Below are 14,494 nucleotides of genomic sequence, written 5' to 3'. Positions count from 1 at the left end.
GCTAGATTTTCATGTCTTAATCTGAAGCAGGGCTTTCAGTCATGTCTACATGGCTCCAGATCAATACAGGTAATATTTGTAGTGATAATATCACCAGGCTGATAATACAACATAACTAATGACTTCCTTTGGGATACTGAAGTTAGGAAGGTATTGTAGCTCAGGAGTGTTGCAGGATTACAAGAGATCACTCCAAAGAACAGGATAAACCATCTATTTCACTGGAATCCCTTAGAAATTCATTACAGTGTGCTGAAGTTATAATACAGTTTGAACGCAGCTGCTTTGACATGTAAGGAAGTAACAAACAGCCATTCCCCCCCTTGCTTTTTCATGTATTTCAGACTTGTTTCTTTGAGGACAAAACACTGATGAAATCTAGACATCTCTGGTAGCATAGGTGCATGGCATTCCTTTTGATGTCAGTGTAGTAGAGATGTTCTCCTTCTGACAGAATTAGGTGCCTTTTATACCTTTTGCTCTTGACTGATGTCTGTGATTGCAGGTTGTAGGTTCCCAGTGTCTACGGGGATCTGAAAAGGGCCTAAATGGGGGCAGCTTGTACCAAAAGAACATCACATTTCCTTACTGGCTTTTATCTTCCCTTGCTTCCCAGCTTGCCCCCACAAACAAGCACTCCTGCAGCAGTCCTGGAAACAGTGCCTTAAACTGTTTCCTTAAGCAGCAGCACCTTGAAAAATACTCTGAGAACAAATAAAAACACCTAGTGTATACACTGGATGTGTTAAGCTTTTAAAATTACTTTAAAACTCACTGGTATCCCCTAAACTAGAGAGGGCTAAGTAATTGCCATTGGCATCATGTGCAGCCTTTTTTATATGTGTTTTTGCATGCTGCTGTTACAGTGTAGATGTAGTGTGATGCTATCTTACAACATTAGTGACAAGAGTAAAGAAACTACATGTGGATTTACAACTTTCTGTGTCCTACAACAAGCACCAGAGGCTCCCTACATCAAGAAACTATTCTGTGATAGATCACTGTCTGGTGGCTGGTGCCAGGTGGTTTGTTGTCTGACAAAAAGTAGCTAAAAAGTCACAAGCTTTGTCATCTGGCTTGTGTGTTTAATCCTGTATTAATCTGGGTTTAGCTCCAGTATTTTATTGTGGGGTTTTTTTTGCTTCCTCCACCCCTTTCCTTCCATGGGTCAGAATAGTCTCAGGTGAAGTTGTTTCTTCAGATTCTCAAGTGAATGTAGAGGTTTTAAAGCAAATTAGCACATCAGTGAAGCGGACAGAAGTAGGTTTTGGCTGGGTCTCTGAGCATTTCATGAGGTCCTCTTCTGTTGTTGATAACTTTACAGGTTGTCTGTTTCAAACAGCAGCAGAGCTATATATGGATATTGCCAGCTTGGAAGCAGCTGATTTTTCTAAACTACTGTACGGTAGGAACTAGTTTATAATTAAAGTCTTGCAGTTGCTCCTTTTAAATGCCCTATAACTTGTAGGCTTACGTTTGAAACGAGGTACTGTAACTGTTTCATGCTAGTGTATAATTTTGCATTTTCTTTTATTTCACCTGCTACAAGAATTATAATTGCCATGCAGCCCCATTTGCGGGATGCTTATCCAGAAACACATGTACAGCAGCTTGTCAACAAGTGACAATGTCTCATGACTGTTTTTGTCAGGTGGCATTTTTTACTTCCCACTGACAAAGAGAGATGTCTTATATACATTTCCAAAATTAGCCCTTCCCAAAATTGTAATCTTTGTTTGCACCTGATTGGCAAATTAGTCCTTTTTCTCTCTTTTTGCTGCTGCTTTTGTTACATCTTCAAATTAATGAATTACTGATTGTCCTCTACAAAAGAAACTGAAATACAGTTGTGAAAAAGCAGTGTGGAAACTTAATTATACACCTAGTTTATACAGCTGTGTGTCTAATGACCTACTGGCCCTAATTACTGTGTTGTGGTTCAGTCTGAGTGCTCTTGTCCTTGCCAGAATTCTGCTCCTTTCTCTTAACCTGACTAGTGTTTCAAGCTTAAAAAAATAACAAGTTTCCTTTTTTTGTTCTTTTCTGCATTGTTGTGCTGAAATGCAGTTTCTCCTCTTTCCAGAGGTCGTAGCAGTGTTTTAAAATTGGCACCAGAAAAGCTCAATAATATCACAAACTGTAAAAACATGGATTTTCCCTGGAGTCCTCAGTTCTTGCTGTCCAGATCTGAAAATGGGCACCGGGGCAGTGTTTTTATTGTCAATCACTTGGAAGGCTTCAAGTGCAGGCTCCTGTCCTTAGTTTGTCATAGATGTCCCCTCTCCAGGTGCAGGGACGGCGCAGGGCTCCCCAGGGCTCAGCAGCCACCCTGGCCGCAGTGCCCAGGTGCTGCACATCTCCCTGCAGTCGGTATTTGTGCCCTCCGTGCTGAGAGCTCTGAAACCCCACATTGTTGCAGGGGTACACGTGGCTGGGTGGTCTGGGGTCTGCTCCCCTGACTGCTGTCACCACACAGGTGATGTCTGAGTTTACCTGGAGGTTCCCAGCCAGCCTGAAAAGATGCTTTTTCAAGGACTTCTGCTTGCACGTGCCAGAAAATCAGTGTGCTGATAAGGAGTGTGCTGACTGGCTTGCTGTGCAGGTGCTCAGTGAAATACGTATTTATTGTGCTGAACATAAAGCACATTCCCACATCTGAATGGGGAGCTGAAGACAAGCAGAAGCACAGCTGCAAATCTCATGTCAAACAGGGCCTACAGCACCCCTGGCCATGCCGAGGTTTCGCAGCGCATCCCGCGCAGTGCGTGCTGAGGCACCAGCGCTGGCTCTGCCCCGGCACGTGGCAAATGTGCTTCAGCGTAGCGTGGGGTGTGCTGCATGTGCCTGACAAAGCGGTGCCAGGTGTTGTGCTCCCTGACAGCGCTGCCCACCCGTCACATCGGAGGGTCATCCACAGGCAAAGGTAGGTGAGAGTCCGGGCGTGCCACCCTGCGCTCAGCCCCTTGGCACGGCGAGGCGTCAGTGGGGCCGAGCCTCAGCACTTCTTTCTCTGTAGCTCCTGGATTTTGCAGGCATACCAGGGCCTGTAAGGATTTATGGTGGGGGGACATGCGAATTCAAACAATGCCCGCTCGCCGTAAACACCCAGCTGGGGGTTTGCTGTGGGGCCTCGTGGAGGGTGTCCCAGAGCGGGGCCGCGGGGAGCCACGGCAGCTCCGTGAGGAGCCGGCGCGCTGGGCTGGGCAGTGTGCTCGCTGATAAGAGCATGCCAGTGCGCCGGGCGCCATCCCTGCAAATCGCCACGGCCACCTTTGTGCCGGTCCCCCTGGGGATGGCGGCGAGGGAGGCAGCGCCAGGCACTGCGCGTGCAGATAGGAGCGCTGCCAGCGCGGCTGCGGCCGGCTTGGTTGCATGTTACCAAAACCCCTGGCAGGAGGGAGGTAATGAGCTCTTCCCACCCCTTTCTCAGCCCCCACATAGCCAGCAGTCACTGACGGCCTGTCTGTGCATTCTGAGGCTGCACAAAATTTCTTAGCAATGATGATGTCTTTCCTCAAGCAGCATCTGTTTTTCACACAGGAAGACCATTTTCCTTGTCATTTTTAAACATATGGCCCAGTGAGGAGCTGAGGATGACAAGTAAGCCTGCTTGCATTGGCAAGGGACTGTTTCATTCTTACTCCTTTAATTGAGTTCTTTTATCTACTTTTATCTAGTTCAAAAAGTAGTCTGCAAAGTAAGCACAGGTATGCATGGACTTGGATAAAAGAGAAAGTGGGTGCATGTTTCAAATGAGGCCTCTTAAAGGAAACGTGTCCTTTGGAGATCTTGAATGGGTTGCCCCTGGTTGGCTGAGAAGCCGGTCTCTTCTCTTTCGCTGCGTTGGCAACCGAGAGATGCACACAGACCGAAGGACTCCAAATGCTGTGGAGCAAGAGCTGTGCTGGGTGCTGGCCTTGGGGCTCCTGTGTGCAGCAGGAACTTCATCTGGGAACTGGAGCCTGCCCAGATCCCCCTGCACCAGCTCAGGCCTCACACAGCAATTCTGGGGCACCATGGGTGCTGGACTTCCACCTCCCCTTCTCCTCTTGCTTCAGATTTCTGTTTGCAAGGGTAATCCATTGCCATGGTACAGTAGAGGGAGGAGTTTGGGGGTCTACATAGGGCAGGTTTGTTTCTCAGCATACAGAAATCTAAGTAAATATTTAATGGGTTTTATATTAAAAAAAAAAAAAAGAGGAGGGAGGGGTTTCAGTGGTAAGAGTTCATTCCCAGACTGGAGCCTGGTGAGAGCTACAAGAGCAGCTGTGCCTACAGGAAGGAGGATCCCTGTTTGCCATTGGCAGGTCCCAGCATTCAGAGGGTTGTAGACAAAACCTAGTATATGAAACTCAATTCAGAACTGCAGTGAGGATAGCCTGGAGACTACAACAGATATGTGCTTGTTACAAAGTGGCCTTTAATAAAGCCTTAGAGAGCTGAATGGAGGATGTGCTGGGGTTGTCCTGTCTCAGATGGACAAGAGCTTGGATTATTTCTGGCTAGGACACTGATAAAGGGCATGCACTATCTTCCTGTGGGTTGTTGAGTGACAAAACTGATGGCCATATCAACAGCCTTGGCAGATTCAGAGCCATTGAGATCTTCAGACTGCACATGTAAGCAGTGAAAAAGAGATGCACTCAGATTTTGGGGTTTTTGCCTGATTTCTTCCCCTATCCCATTGCAGACAATTGGGGGAGTACTCTTCATATAAGGATGGCCGTAGTGAGCCAACCTGATGGTTCTTTCCCCAGAATGTTTTCCTAGCTGTCAACAAACTTATCTAAGCACTTTGTGGTGCTTTTTATTTCAATTATTCAGACAATCTTCTTCCATGAATTTCCATTTTGAAGTGCAGTTAGCTTTTCCTGTGGTGGGGACCCAGAGTTCAACTACGCATTGGGGAAAAGCATCACCTTTTGTTCACTTCACTTTTGTCACCTGCTTTCATTTGATACTCTCTGGTTCTTCTGGTGATGGAGACAGTGAGCAATACCCCTTTCCCATCTTCTCCATCCCCTCATGCCCAAGCAGGCTTCTTTTGCTGCTCCCTCCTGTCTCTAAGCCCCTGTTTGGTTAATCCTCTCGTTGATACCTCGTGTACCTTGGTCTGGAGTAAGAGGGATGTGGTGAGGCATGGCTGGTAGGAGAGTGATGGGGTCAGCTATCTCCTCCATCACTTTTGCCAGAGATGTGGTCACGTTGGTGTGTCTGTCCTGGCTCCCAAGCAGGAGGCAAGGGATATGACTTGTCCTAGTGTGAAGACCTGGCAGACAGAAAGATGGTGTCTGGCCATATAGGGGAAAAACAATTAAGACTTCAATGTTTATTAAGAAAAAAGCAACCAGCAGTGCATTTCAAGCACTCATCGCACAGCATAATTTTGCTGTTGGAAGTAGTGGGATTAAACAAGTCTTTCTAATGTTGATTTCTTTGAATTTGCGGCATATAATTAAAACAAAATCAATTAAAAACGAAGGAAGTGTGTGTACAAACATTGTCAAGAATTCCTATCTTTCATTTTTTAAAAACAAGCTCTAGAAAAAATCCCCACAGAAGTTCTGTAGTGCATATTTGAATGCTTTTGTTGTAGCCTCATTAAACTTGGCTTGTCTGCAGATACAGCTGGCATGTTATTAACTGTGCTCCAGGCTTGGGGAAGCCAGAAAGCAGCCTCCACCCCCTGGTGCCGGCTGGCTTTAGGGAAACGTGCCAGCATGGGTTGGTCCTCTTCAGCTGGCTGGCTTTGGGAGCGCCTGCTGGAGCATCTCGGCGTGGCCCCTGGTGCGGGAGCGCGGGCTCGGCCTGCCTGCAGAGCCGGCCGGCGCGAGGGGTCGTGGGCTCCCGGGGCCCTGGCTCGTGGGAGCAGCAGGGACCCACCCAGGTACGTGTCCTCCTGGGACAACCTCAGCCGGATGCCTGGGTGGTCCGTGGGCGTCTCACGCCTTTCTTTGCTGTAGGCTGGCAAGAAGCAAACTAGGGATCATCTGCCAAGCGGTTCCTCTGTTCTCAACAAACTGCAATGTTGGACTGAACCACTCAAATAAATTGAATAAGGGAAATATTTTCTCTGCACCTGCTGGAGAGGCCGTTGCTCTCCAGGCTGGGCTTGCACATCAGAGGACCTCCATCAGAGGTCCAAGCAGCTTCTGACTTTCTTCAAAGCTTTGGCAGCAAGTGTGTACGTTTTGAATGCTTTTTCGTGTAAGTAATTTTAATAGGTGCTTTTAATAGTAGGGTAAATGTTATAATTTCATATTCAATTTGAAAGTGTTGAAAATATATTCAGTAGAAATGTAAGTAAATTATATGTATTAAATATAGGTAATGTTATTCAAACATCTTGCTTATTACAAGCAGTTTTCATTGTCTTAGCTAATGAAAAATTGATTTGGCATTTTCAAGGCACTTGGTCTGCTCACGCTAAATACTTTGTAGGGCATTCAAGTACTTTGTAATCTTTAAACATTCTCAAAACCCCTTCCTGACAATTGTTCCCCTTCCTAAAAATTGTTATTTTTATCATCATGGAATTAAAAAGTTGTCATTCTAATTTGGCTTAAGTTTGGACTGTGACTGGACTGCTTCCTTCCTCCCTTCCATCTCCTGCCTTATGCTGGAAAAAGGTTTGTGTTGTCTTTGGGAGCTGACATCGCTGACAATTAAAGGGATTGATTTTTAGTCTGTGCAGCTCCCAGATCTGGTGCCCTCTGGAGCTGCACAAGCTTTATGTCAACATGAGGGGAACGAGAGGTCAGTGTTTGGGGGAGAACTCAAGACCTTCCCCATTAATACCCTGAGTTATGCTGGATGAAAATTACTGTGGCTGCACCGATTTGCCTAATGACATGCATGAAATTGGTGGAACAGCCAAGGTCTTTAATCCAGGTGGGTTTTGTTGCTGGTGACATCAGTAATGGTGGGAGTAAACTTCCTCTTGAAGGCATTATTTTTTGGCGGGTGGATCCATCTCTTCCTTAGGCTTTCTTGAAAATCATTCTCAGCCATAATGATGAAAGACTTTTTGGCTCCTCTTTTTGTTGCTACTCAATTACTGTTACACTTTCTGAGGAGGACATAAAGAAAGGCTGAAGAAACCCATTGCTTTTCTCTTCTCCAGGGAATCTGTTACATTAAACATTTGAATAGATTTTCGAGCATAATTCCCAGTCACTTCCTCTACAGTGAACTCAGTTCACTCATGCAGACTTAGTACTTAATGATATCTCTTAAAATAAATGAGATTTGATATAATTTATACTAAATGGTCATTTTAGAAATCTACATCTACTAATTATTCATTAGAAAATTTGGAAAGACAAAAATAGAGTAAATTTCCTTTATGAAATTGCGGTCTGCAGAAATATAAATACACACACCTGTGTTTATTTTCTTTGAGCAAAACCATATAGAGGTAATTTACTGGACTCCAAGAGTTGTGTAAACAGGTTTGAAGTACATTGTTCAATATTCATCAATCAACCATAGCAACCAACCAAGCCCAAACTAGCCAAAAATCCAACATGCATCTCGGACAGTTATTTATGGTTAGCTTGTGGTTTGTATCTGCACCATTTGGGATTGTGCTTTTGTACGTTGTGTCTGTGTGCTTGGGGTGGCTGCTCTCTGCCCTCTCCCTGTTGCCTGTGCGTGTGTCCCTATGGTCCCTCCTTGAGGCTTTTTCCTTGCTGGCTCCTTTCTGGACTGTGCCATTTAGCATCTTGTTCCCAGCAGTCTTCTCTCTGTTGCTGTGCTGGCATTGGCCCTTTCCCAGCCCCGCACAAAACACAGTTATTCACAGTTTATCCATTTAAGTGACACCTCGCTGTGTAACTGGTTTCTCCTTCACTCTCAGCTGCAGTTGCTCTCTTGTCCATTGTCCAGTGCTGGCTCTTGTTTGGAGCTCTGTGCACATGCAGAGCCTTCCTTGAACCATCCTATGGGGATTGGCAGATCTCCTTGGGTGCTGGGAGAAATCACACTGCTCCATGTGCTGCTTCGGAGGCAGACTCAGCTAGGTTCAGGTGAACTGAATACATGTGCTAGTCAAATCCTGGTTCACAAGACAGAAAATTATTTAAATTGCATTTAGACCACATCCAGATCCAACCTGGATAGCTGCTTGATGTCACCTTCCAGCCCTTCACAGCTCTTTCCTCTCTTACAGACACTTGTCATGTTTGTTTTACCAGAGCTGTTTCATGTAAGAACTGTACTGCAAGGAGTTTCAATGGTATTGAGTGCAACTGGGTTTGACTTGGACCAGGGCCTCTGGTACATCTAAATAAAGCAGACCGTATTCCTTGCTTTTTATGGAGGATAGACTGTTATCTTTAGGAGGCAGTCATGATGCTGTTGCACTCTTCTCACAAAATAAGAAAAATTCAACCCAACATTTAAAACAAAAGGACATGAAACTGAGTAGGATTTTGTCTCATAGCTTAAATGAGAGAATACTGAATTTTTGTCTGCCAGAAAATTGGAAATGGGAGGGAAGATGCTTTCTCTTGATAACTAGGTATGCATATACGTATTTGTGATGTACAAAAAGCCTCAGTTTAGGTTAATCAGTTCAGTTTTGAAGACATGACTAGCTAAAATTGACTATTGAAAATAACATTATTACTTTGGGGAGAATCTCAATTAGAAGAGAAATGAGAAAAGCCAATTCTTAAAAGCAAGTTGGGGGGAGAGTGATTTTGTAAGTGGCATTGGAGTTGGAAAAAGTGCAATTAGAGTTAGCAAAACTCCCTGTTTTTCCAGAGGCTGCCCCAGTAATTGGCCGTGCATGTCTGGATTGCCGAGTGACAGGCGGGAGGCTCTGCTCTTGGAGAGCTTGGCCTCTCTGAGCAGAGAGGAGAGGAAAGAAAGGGAGGATGGGGAGAAAAAACAATTTGTGAACTTGCCCCTTTTGAGATAGCAACTGCTCTTCTCCTGTGCCCAGGATCATCGCACACAGCCAGCAGCTGCATCCCACTCTGCTTTTGCTGTCAGCGAATATCACTGCAAGAACCTCCGTAGTTTCAAGGAGCCACTGTTTGTACACAGGGAGTAGAGGAAACTCATGGAAATTTTGTGGTGTGTGGGCTGCTCCGGATTTTACTGTGAGGATAGAAGATCGTCACAAATGTTTTAAATTAGGCTAACCTTGATAAGTCTGGTGGTATGGACCCCAACCAAAATTTCAGGGGAAAAAAAAAGTTGTTCTGTTAAAGCAGACATGAAAAACAATGAAGGGCTTAACTTTTGTCCTGAGGGTGATAAAACAGCACCACACAGCTGAAAATCAATCTGACCTTCACCCACGTGATGCTGTTGTCTCAGTCTGTCTTTCATTTCCTTTGGTTGAGTGAAGGCCACGGCATTCAGTAGGGAGAAAAGCCAGAGGGAGGTGTGGAGAATCCTGTTTTCTCTGGAAAGGCTTCGCTGCTTGCATAAGTTCCCTCTATAAAGTGAGTTGCTGTAAAACTTTGAATTATTTCATTAAATTACTTTTAAAAAATTATTCTTCTCTTAATAGGCAGGAATCACATTAAGGTGAAGAAGATATGTGCTGTAAAAAAAATGTTTGTGATATAAAACATTCTGTTTTAATTAAACCTAGAATTAGTTGGTGTTTTGAAATGAAGGCTTCATGCAGCAGCAGGAAAGCTGCACATTCATTTAAAACACAGAAATTTGTACCCAAAGGGGAGAAAAAAGGCAATTATTTTTTCCTGAGATATTTGAACATTGTGCTGCAAGGTTTGCACAAACAAAGAAAAGGTACCCAGATACCAAGATATTTACATAAATAAATCAACAATTAGGGCTTGTGTATAAGCAATATTATTGATTTTCAAAACAGAGGTACAATTTCAATTCCTGAATTACTCATTTTACACAACATCTTGCAGAAGTGGTTCCCACTTAATTTTCCTCAAGATAGAGAAGGAACTGAATGAATGGGTAAAATCTGTGCAGAATTTAATTCTACTAAACAACAGAATCCAGCAAAGGGGAAACCAAATGCATAAGCACATCTTGATGTTCTTTTTGACATCTTGAAAGCAATTAAAAGTGCAATTCATAGCTGTTCATCCAATCCCCTGCTTCTTTCATCCTTGTTGAATTTAAACACAATCCAGCACCAAGAAATTCCCATCTATTTCTCTTGGAAAGCAATAAGTTTTCCACACTGGTTTTACAAAACTAAGATTACTGTAAATTCTGCCTACCCTGAACTGCAGTTTTTCTGATTCATCTCATTACACATGGATAACGGCCTTTCATGTCAGTCATAAACTACTCTGTTACTTTATATTTTCGTACCATATATTTCCTAGCTACTGTAGCACGGAGACAGGGAGGGCTACCTGTTATTTTCTTTGTTCAATAATTGTTGCCTGATTTAGGAAGGTGTATAAGAAAAGTCTCTTGTTAAAAAGATAATGGCAGAATCTCTGCTTCATAAGGGTTAAGAATTCAACAGTTTTTCATTAATCTATTTGGAATAATGGATATTAATTTGTGACTGTAGCATTTTGTTTAAGTGTGGTTTGTCTGATGTACCGACCATCGCAGATGCTTTTACATGGTATTAAAAACCCCAAAATGGTAAATACAAAAGATGTTGGGACCTTTCCCTGGCAAGCTCTGCTACTCAGGTCTCCGTGTGATATGCCAAAATGCTATTTGCATAAATATAGAATTTAATAAGTTATCATTCTGATTAACGTCATTAACTGCTTAACTACTGTAGAAATTGGCTTCCAAAGTTGCTTGTTGGTAGCTGTTGCTCTCCACGTCATTCCATTTGCTGTCTCACTGGGGATAATGGTATGCAAGGGAAAGCAAGAAGGTCAAGGATCTTTTTGTTTAGTCTCTTTGCACATTAAAAGTTCTATTATGTGTTTGTATTGCATGTGGTTTCCAGTCGGTTGGCTACAATGCTTTCAAGATCCATTGATGATGAGTTTGTGAGGCTAAATATATCTTGTGGATTATGACTACCAAGCAGTCACTTTGTGCAGCAGTCAGGGCCAACATTTAACAAGTGTTTTTCAGAATGAGGAATTTTGAAATCCAGTCAAATGATCTTACAAAAGGGGTTAACAGAAATGCCAGTGCAAAGATGACAGCAAATGCTAGGCCTGCGCTAGCTGCGGGGGTGTCCGGGGCTCTGCTGTGCTGTTTGTGGGGGAAGCGGTTCTTAGGTTGGGGTTTTTACGGGTTCTCTGGATGCGGGGGAGGGCTGTGGTATTGTGAATGACACAGCGGCCACAAAGCTGAATGGGTTGAACAAAAAAGTGGTGTCTTCTCCAGCCATCCCTTTCTCTCCCCAGCAAGGTGTAGGTGCAGCGTGCTGCGGGGAGGGCTCCCGCTGGAGCCTCCCCTGACTGTCCCTGTCCCCCGCGGCTGGCAGGGCAGGCGGGCTCCGCTGAGACCTCGCTGCTGCTCCTTGCCCGACATTTAAGGGAATGCAAAACCAGACTGCAGGATGCAGCCGCGTCTGAAGGGCTGGCACAGCCACCTTGCTTGTTTTCACTCTCTAGCTAGTAGACTGACCTTTTAAAAAAACAGTTTCAGCTGCTGTGAAACACTGACAATAGCTTTAATAGATTTCATTTTAGAATTAAATAGCTCTGGTTCCTTTTCGATAATGTAAACTAGCAGCCATGAGCATGCTTCAGCTGATTGTTTCAGGCTGTGTACAAACTCAGGCAGATGTCACTGCCTCCTTGCCAGCAGTTAGTGCAAGATACTCACTTTTCTTTAAAAATCAAAGCAGAGATTTTATTTTTTTTAAGCAATTTGTGTTCTGACTGGCTTCTTATGAGTACCTTCACACCTGTCAAGTGAATCCAGTGTGCTTGTTCCCAAGGGCAACCTGACATCTGGGAAATTCTGCCTCAGCCCCAACTGGTCCCCTTTGAAGCACCTTTGGTATTTTGAATTGAAATTGTGTTACACCATCACACATCATCCTTTGCATTGTTCTGTTCTGCTCCAGTATACCGCTGCTTTTATAAATTTCAGTTTAAGTCTCGCTCTTGGGCTGTTTCAGGAGTGTTGCAGTTATCTGTAAGCTGTCTTGCTTTTCGCTGTGGGGCTGGCAAGCTCAGAAACATCTGCAGGCAGGGTCAGTCCAGCTTGCTATTCTTCAGAGAATATTTACAAAGTTTCATAAGGCTTGGACCCATACCCACACCCATCCTAGATGCAGCGTCTACAGATTTATCCCCAGAGCCTCTTACAAGCATTTCTTGTATTACTATCTAGAGCTATCCCACTGCAGAAATCCTCAGGAGAGAGAAGTGGACAAGAGTACTTAGAAACATCTGTTAAAAATTCAGACAAACACTCCACTGTCACTAGAAGCAGTTGGGACGGGACGAATGAAATTTACCATGTGGTGCTACAGCAAAAAAGGGACTTTTTTTTGTTCCTTCACTTTTCCTTTAAAATGGATAGTTTGGTCAGTAGATACAGAAAAATGCCTCTGCAGACACTTGGGGTGTCTAGCTGCTTGTAACCAATGTCACAAACTGACTGGAGAGCCAAGCCTTGCGGTCTTGTGGGAGGGCTGTTTCCCGAGTGCTCACATTTGATTCATCACACACTTTCTACTTGTTTCAAGAAACCCTGCATTAATTGTGCCGACCTAGAAAGTGGTGACATTAGGAAATAAATTGACTTCAACATGACTTTTCCATCGCTTAGGCAAAAAGGAAGAAAATGTTGCTGCAACAAATCTAATGGATGAATTCTCTAACTGGTTGCTCTTTTGTGTGTAGCTACATTCTGGATTCAGCGAGTACTTGATAAATATTGTCATTTGTCCTTGATGATGTGTCATGAAGTTACAGGCAATTTGGCAGAGAAAATAAGTTTTCTCGAGTATGAGGCCAGACTTGTGATGATGTGTTTCTCCACTGAAGTCCAGCTCAGCCCTCCACCCGACCCCATTCCCCACAGAGCACTCTCATCCCCCCTTCCCATCCTCTGCTTACCAGCAGGACAAGAAGCAGGATGAGCGGTGCTGTCTGGCAGGGTGACACACGTGTGCTGATTGCCTGGGACAGGCCCAAAGCAGGGATAAGTGCTGACTCTGCTCTTAGCCTTTCTCTCAGCAGAGACATGATCTGGGGTCTCTGCCCTACCCAATCAAAGGCAGGTTTACTGATCTTAGAGAAACTCAATTTCTATCTGAGAAACTCAATTTCTCCTAGCCCGGTATCCCCAGTATGGTGTGATTCAAAAGTTAATAGGAAGGGACAAACAGTTAAGACATATGACAGCCAATATGATGACATAAACCTTGTTTTCTTAGGATGCCAGGCTGAAAAAATGAACACAAAGCTCCTGAGAATAACTGAGTCACTTCAGATTGCGACTTGATGGACAATGTTGGCTTTGTTATCACTCTGCAGGTAGTGAGGGGATAGGGTTAGGGAGAATTTCCAGAAAAGTAGGGGAGTTGTTATTAGAAGGGTAAAGCTTCCACTGCCACGCATCCCCTGTAGTGGACCCTGCATTACCCTGGTCCCTCCTCCTTTTAGGAGCCTTTTGAGGAAAAGTCTTCTGTGACAGGAACATCTCTCAGGTCTTTTAATCTGTGAGCTGCCAGGTGAAAGAATGGGGCTAGGGAACAAAAGACGCTCAGATACTGCAGACAAGCTTTTGTAGGATCTGCCACGTCAGCTGTCTCTTATAAGGTCTGCTGTATTTTCTGTTGATGGTGCTTTTCCCCCGAGGATTTTCCCACACCTGGGAGTGCCTGCCATAAGCCGCACTGATATTTTCCTCAATGCCTTTCATTTCTGTGTACAGATGGAGCTGGGATATCACACACTGTCCTTGTCCTTATTCTGTTCTGCTCCTTGGCAGTCACAGCTTTCCTGGCTGGAAGCTTTCATTCCACCTCCCTCTCAGCCCTTTTCAGGAGGGGCTTTGCAATTATTTATAAGCTAGCTTGTCCTCTTTTCTGACATTTTCAGTGTAGTCTGTGGAAGAGTAAAGCAAAGTGTGTGTTCCCTGGTTTTACAGGGAACAGAAAACTTGAAGTAAATGTTGGTGGTCTGAGTTAGCAAGATATTCTTTGTTTTTTAGGGTGTGGGGGACCCTCCCTTTAAATCAAAGGCCTTCTTGGTGGAAAATATTCCAGTAGCCTATAACTACCTCTTGCCTCTCAAGTGTTTGGAGATCCTGGAGGGGCAGGCAGCTCACTTGCATGTTTTTCAAGGGGAGGCTGGCTGTCCTGCTTATCTTGTATTCCTACTCCTCATCCCCAAGTGGGTTTTCTCTCTCCTTCCTCTTGTCATATGTCAGAATAAGACATCCTGTGATTTACCTCATTCACCTTCCACTTGTGTGCTGAAGCTTGAGGTTTTCCACAATACAAGAGGCAAAACTATAATGATTTGGGCCTCAGCACTGCTGGAGGCATCTTTAGATTTTTTTGTCTGAGGTAAATTTCTATTCAGGCTGAAGAGAGCAGCATTTTCTTGCT

At 44.3% G+C, this 14,494-nt stretch overlaps 1 protein-coding gene across 8 annotated transcripts in view; it reads left to right on the top strand.

Moving 5' to 3' along the window:
- ZNF423 (zinc finger protein 423) overlaps nucleotides 1-14,494 on the top strand; it is a 281,287-nt gene that overhangs the window by 124,944 nt on the left and 141,849 nt on the right. For 6 of the 8 annotated variants that reach the window (XM_038148029.1, XM_038148030.1, XM_038148028.1 and 3 more), the window contains one exon: nucleotides 1,325-1,405. The exons of 1 other annotated variant lie outside the window; for it this stretch is intronic. In XM_038148029.1, the coding sequence (XP_038003957.1) occupies nucleotides 1,325-1,405 (81 nt within the window). Of the gene's footprint in view, nucleotides 1-1,324; nucleotides 1,406-1,429; nucleotides 5,888-14,494 lie in introns of those variants that run through there. One more of the 8 variants, XM_038148038.1, reaches the window with a different exon arrangement.

The sequence above is a fragment of the Motacilla alba genome, chromosome 11 (genome assembly GCF_015832195.1).
Source record: "Motacilla alba alba isolate MOTALB_02 chromosome 11, Motacilla_alba_V1.0_pri, whole genome shotgun sequence".
Taxonomy (NCBI): Eukaryota; Metazoa; Chordata; class Aves; order Passeriformes; family Motacillidae; genus Motacilla; species Motacilla alba.
The sequence above is the reverse complement of the archived record's forward strand: the minus strand, read 5'-3'. Positions and strand labels throughout refer to the sequence as shown.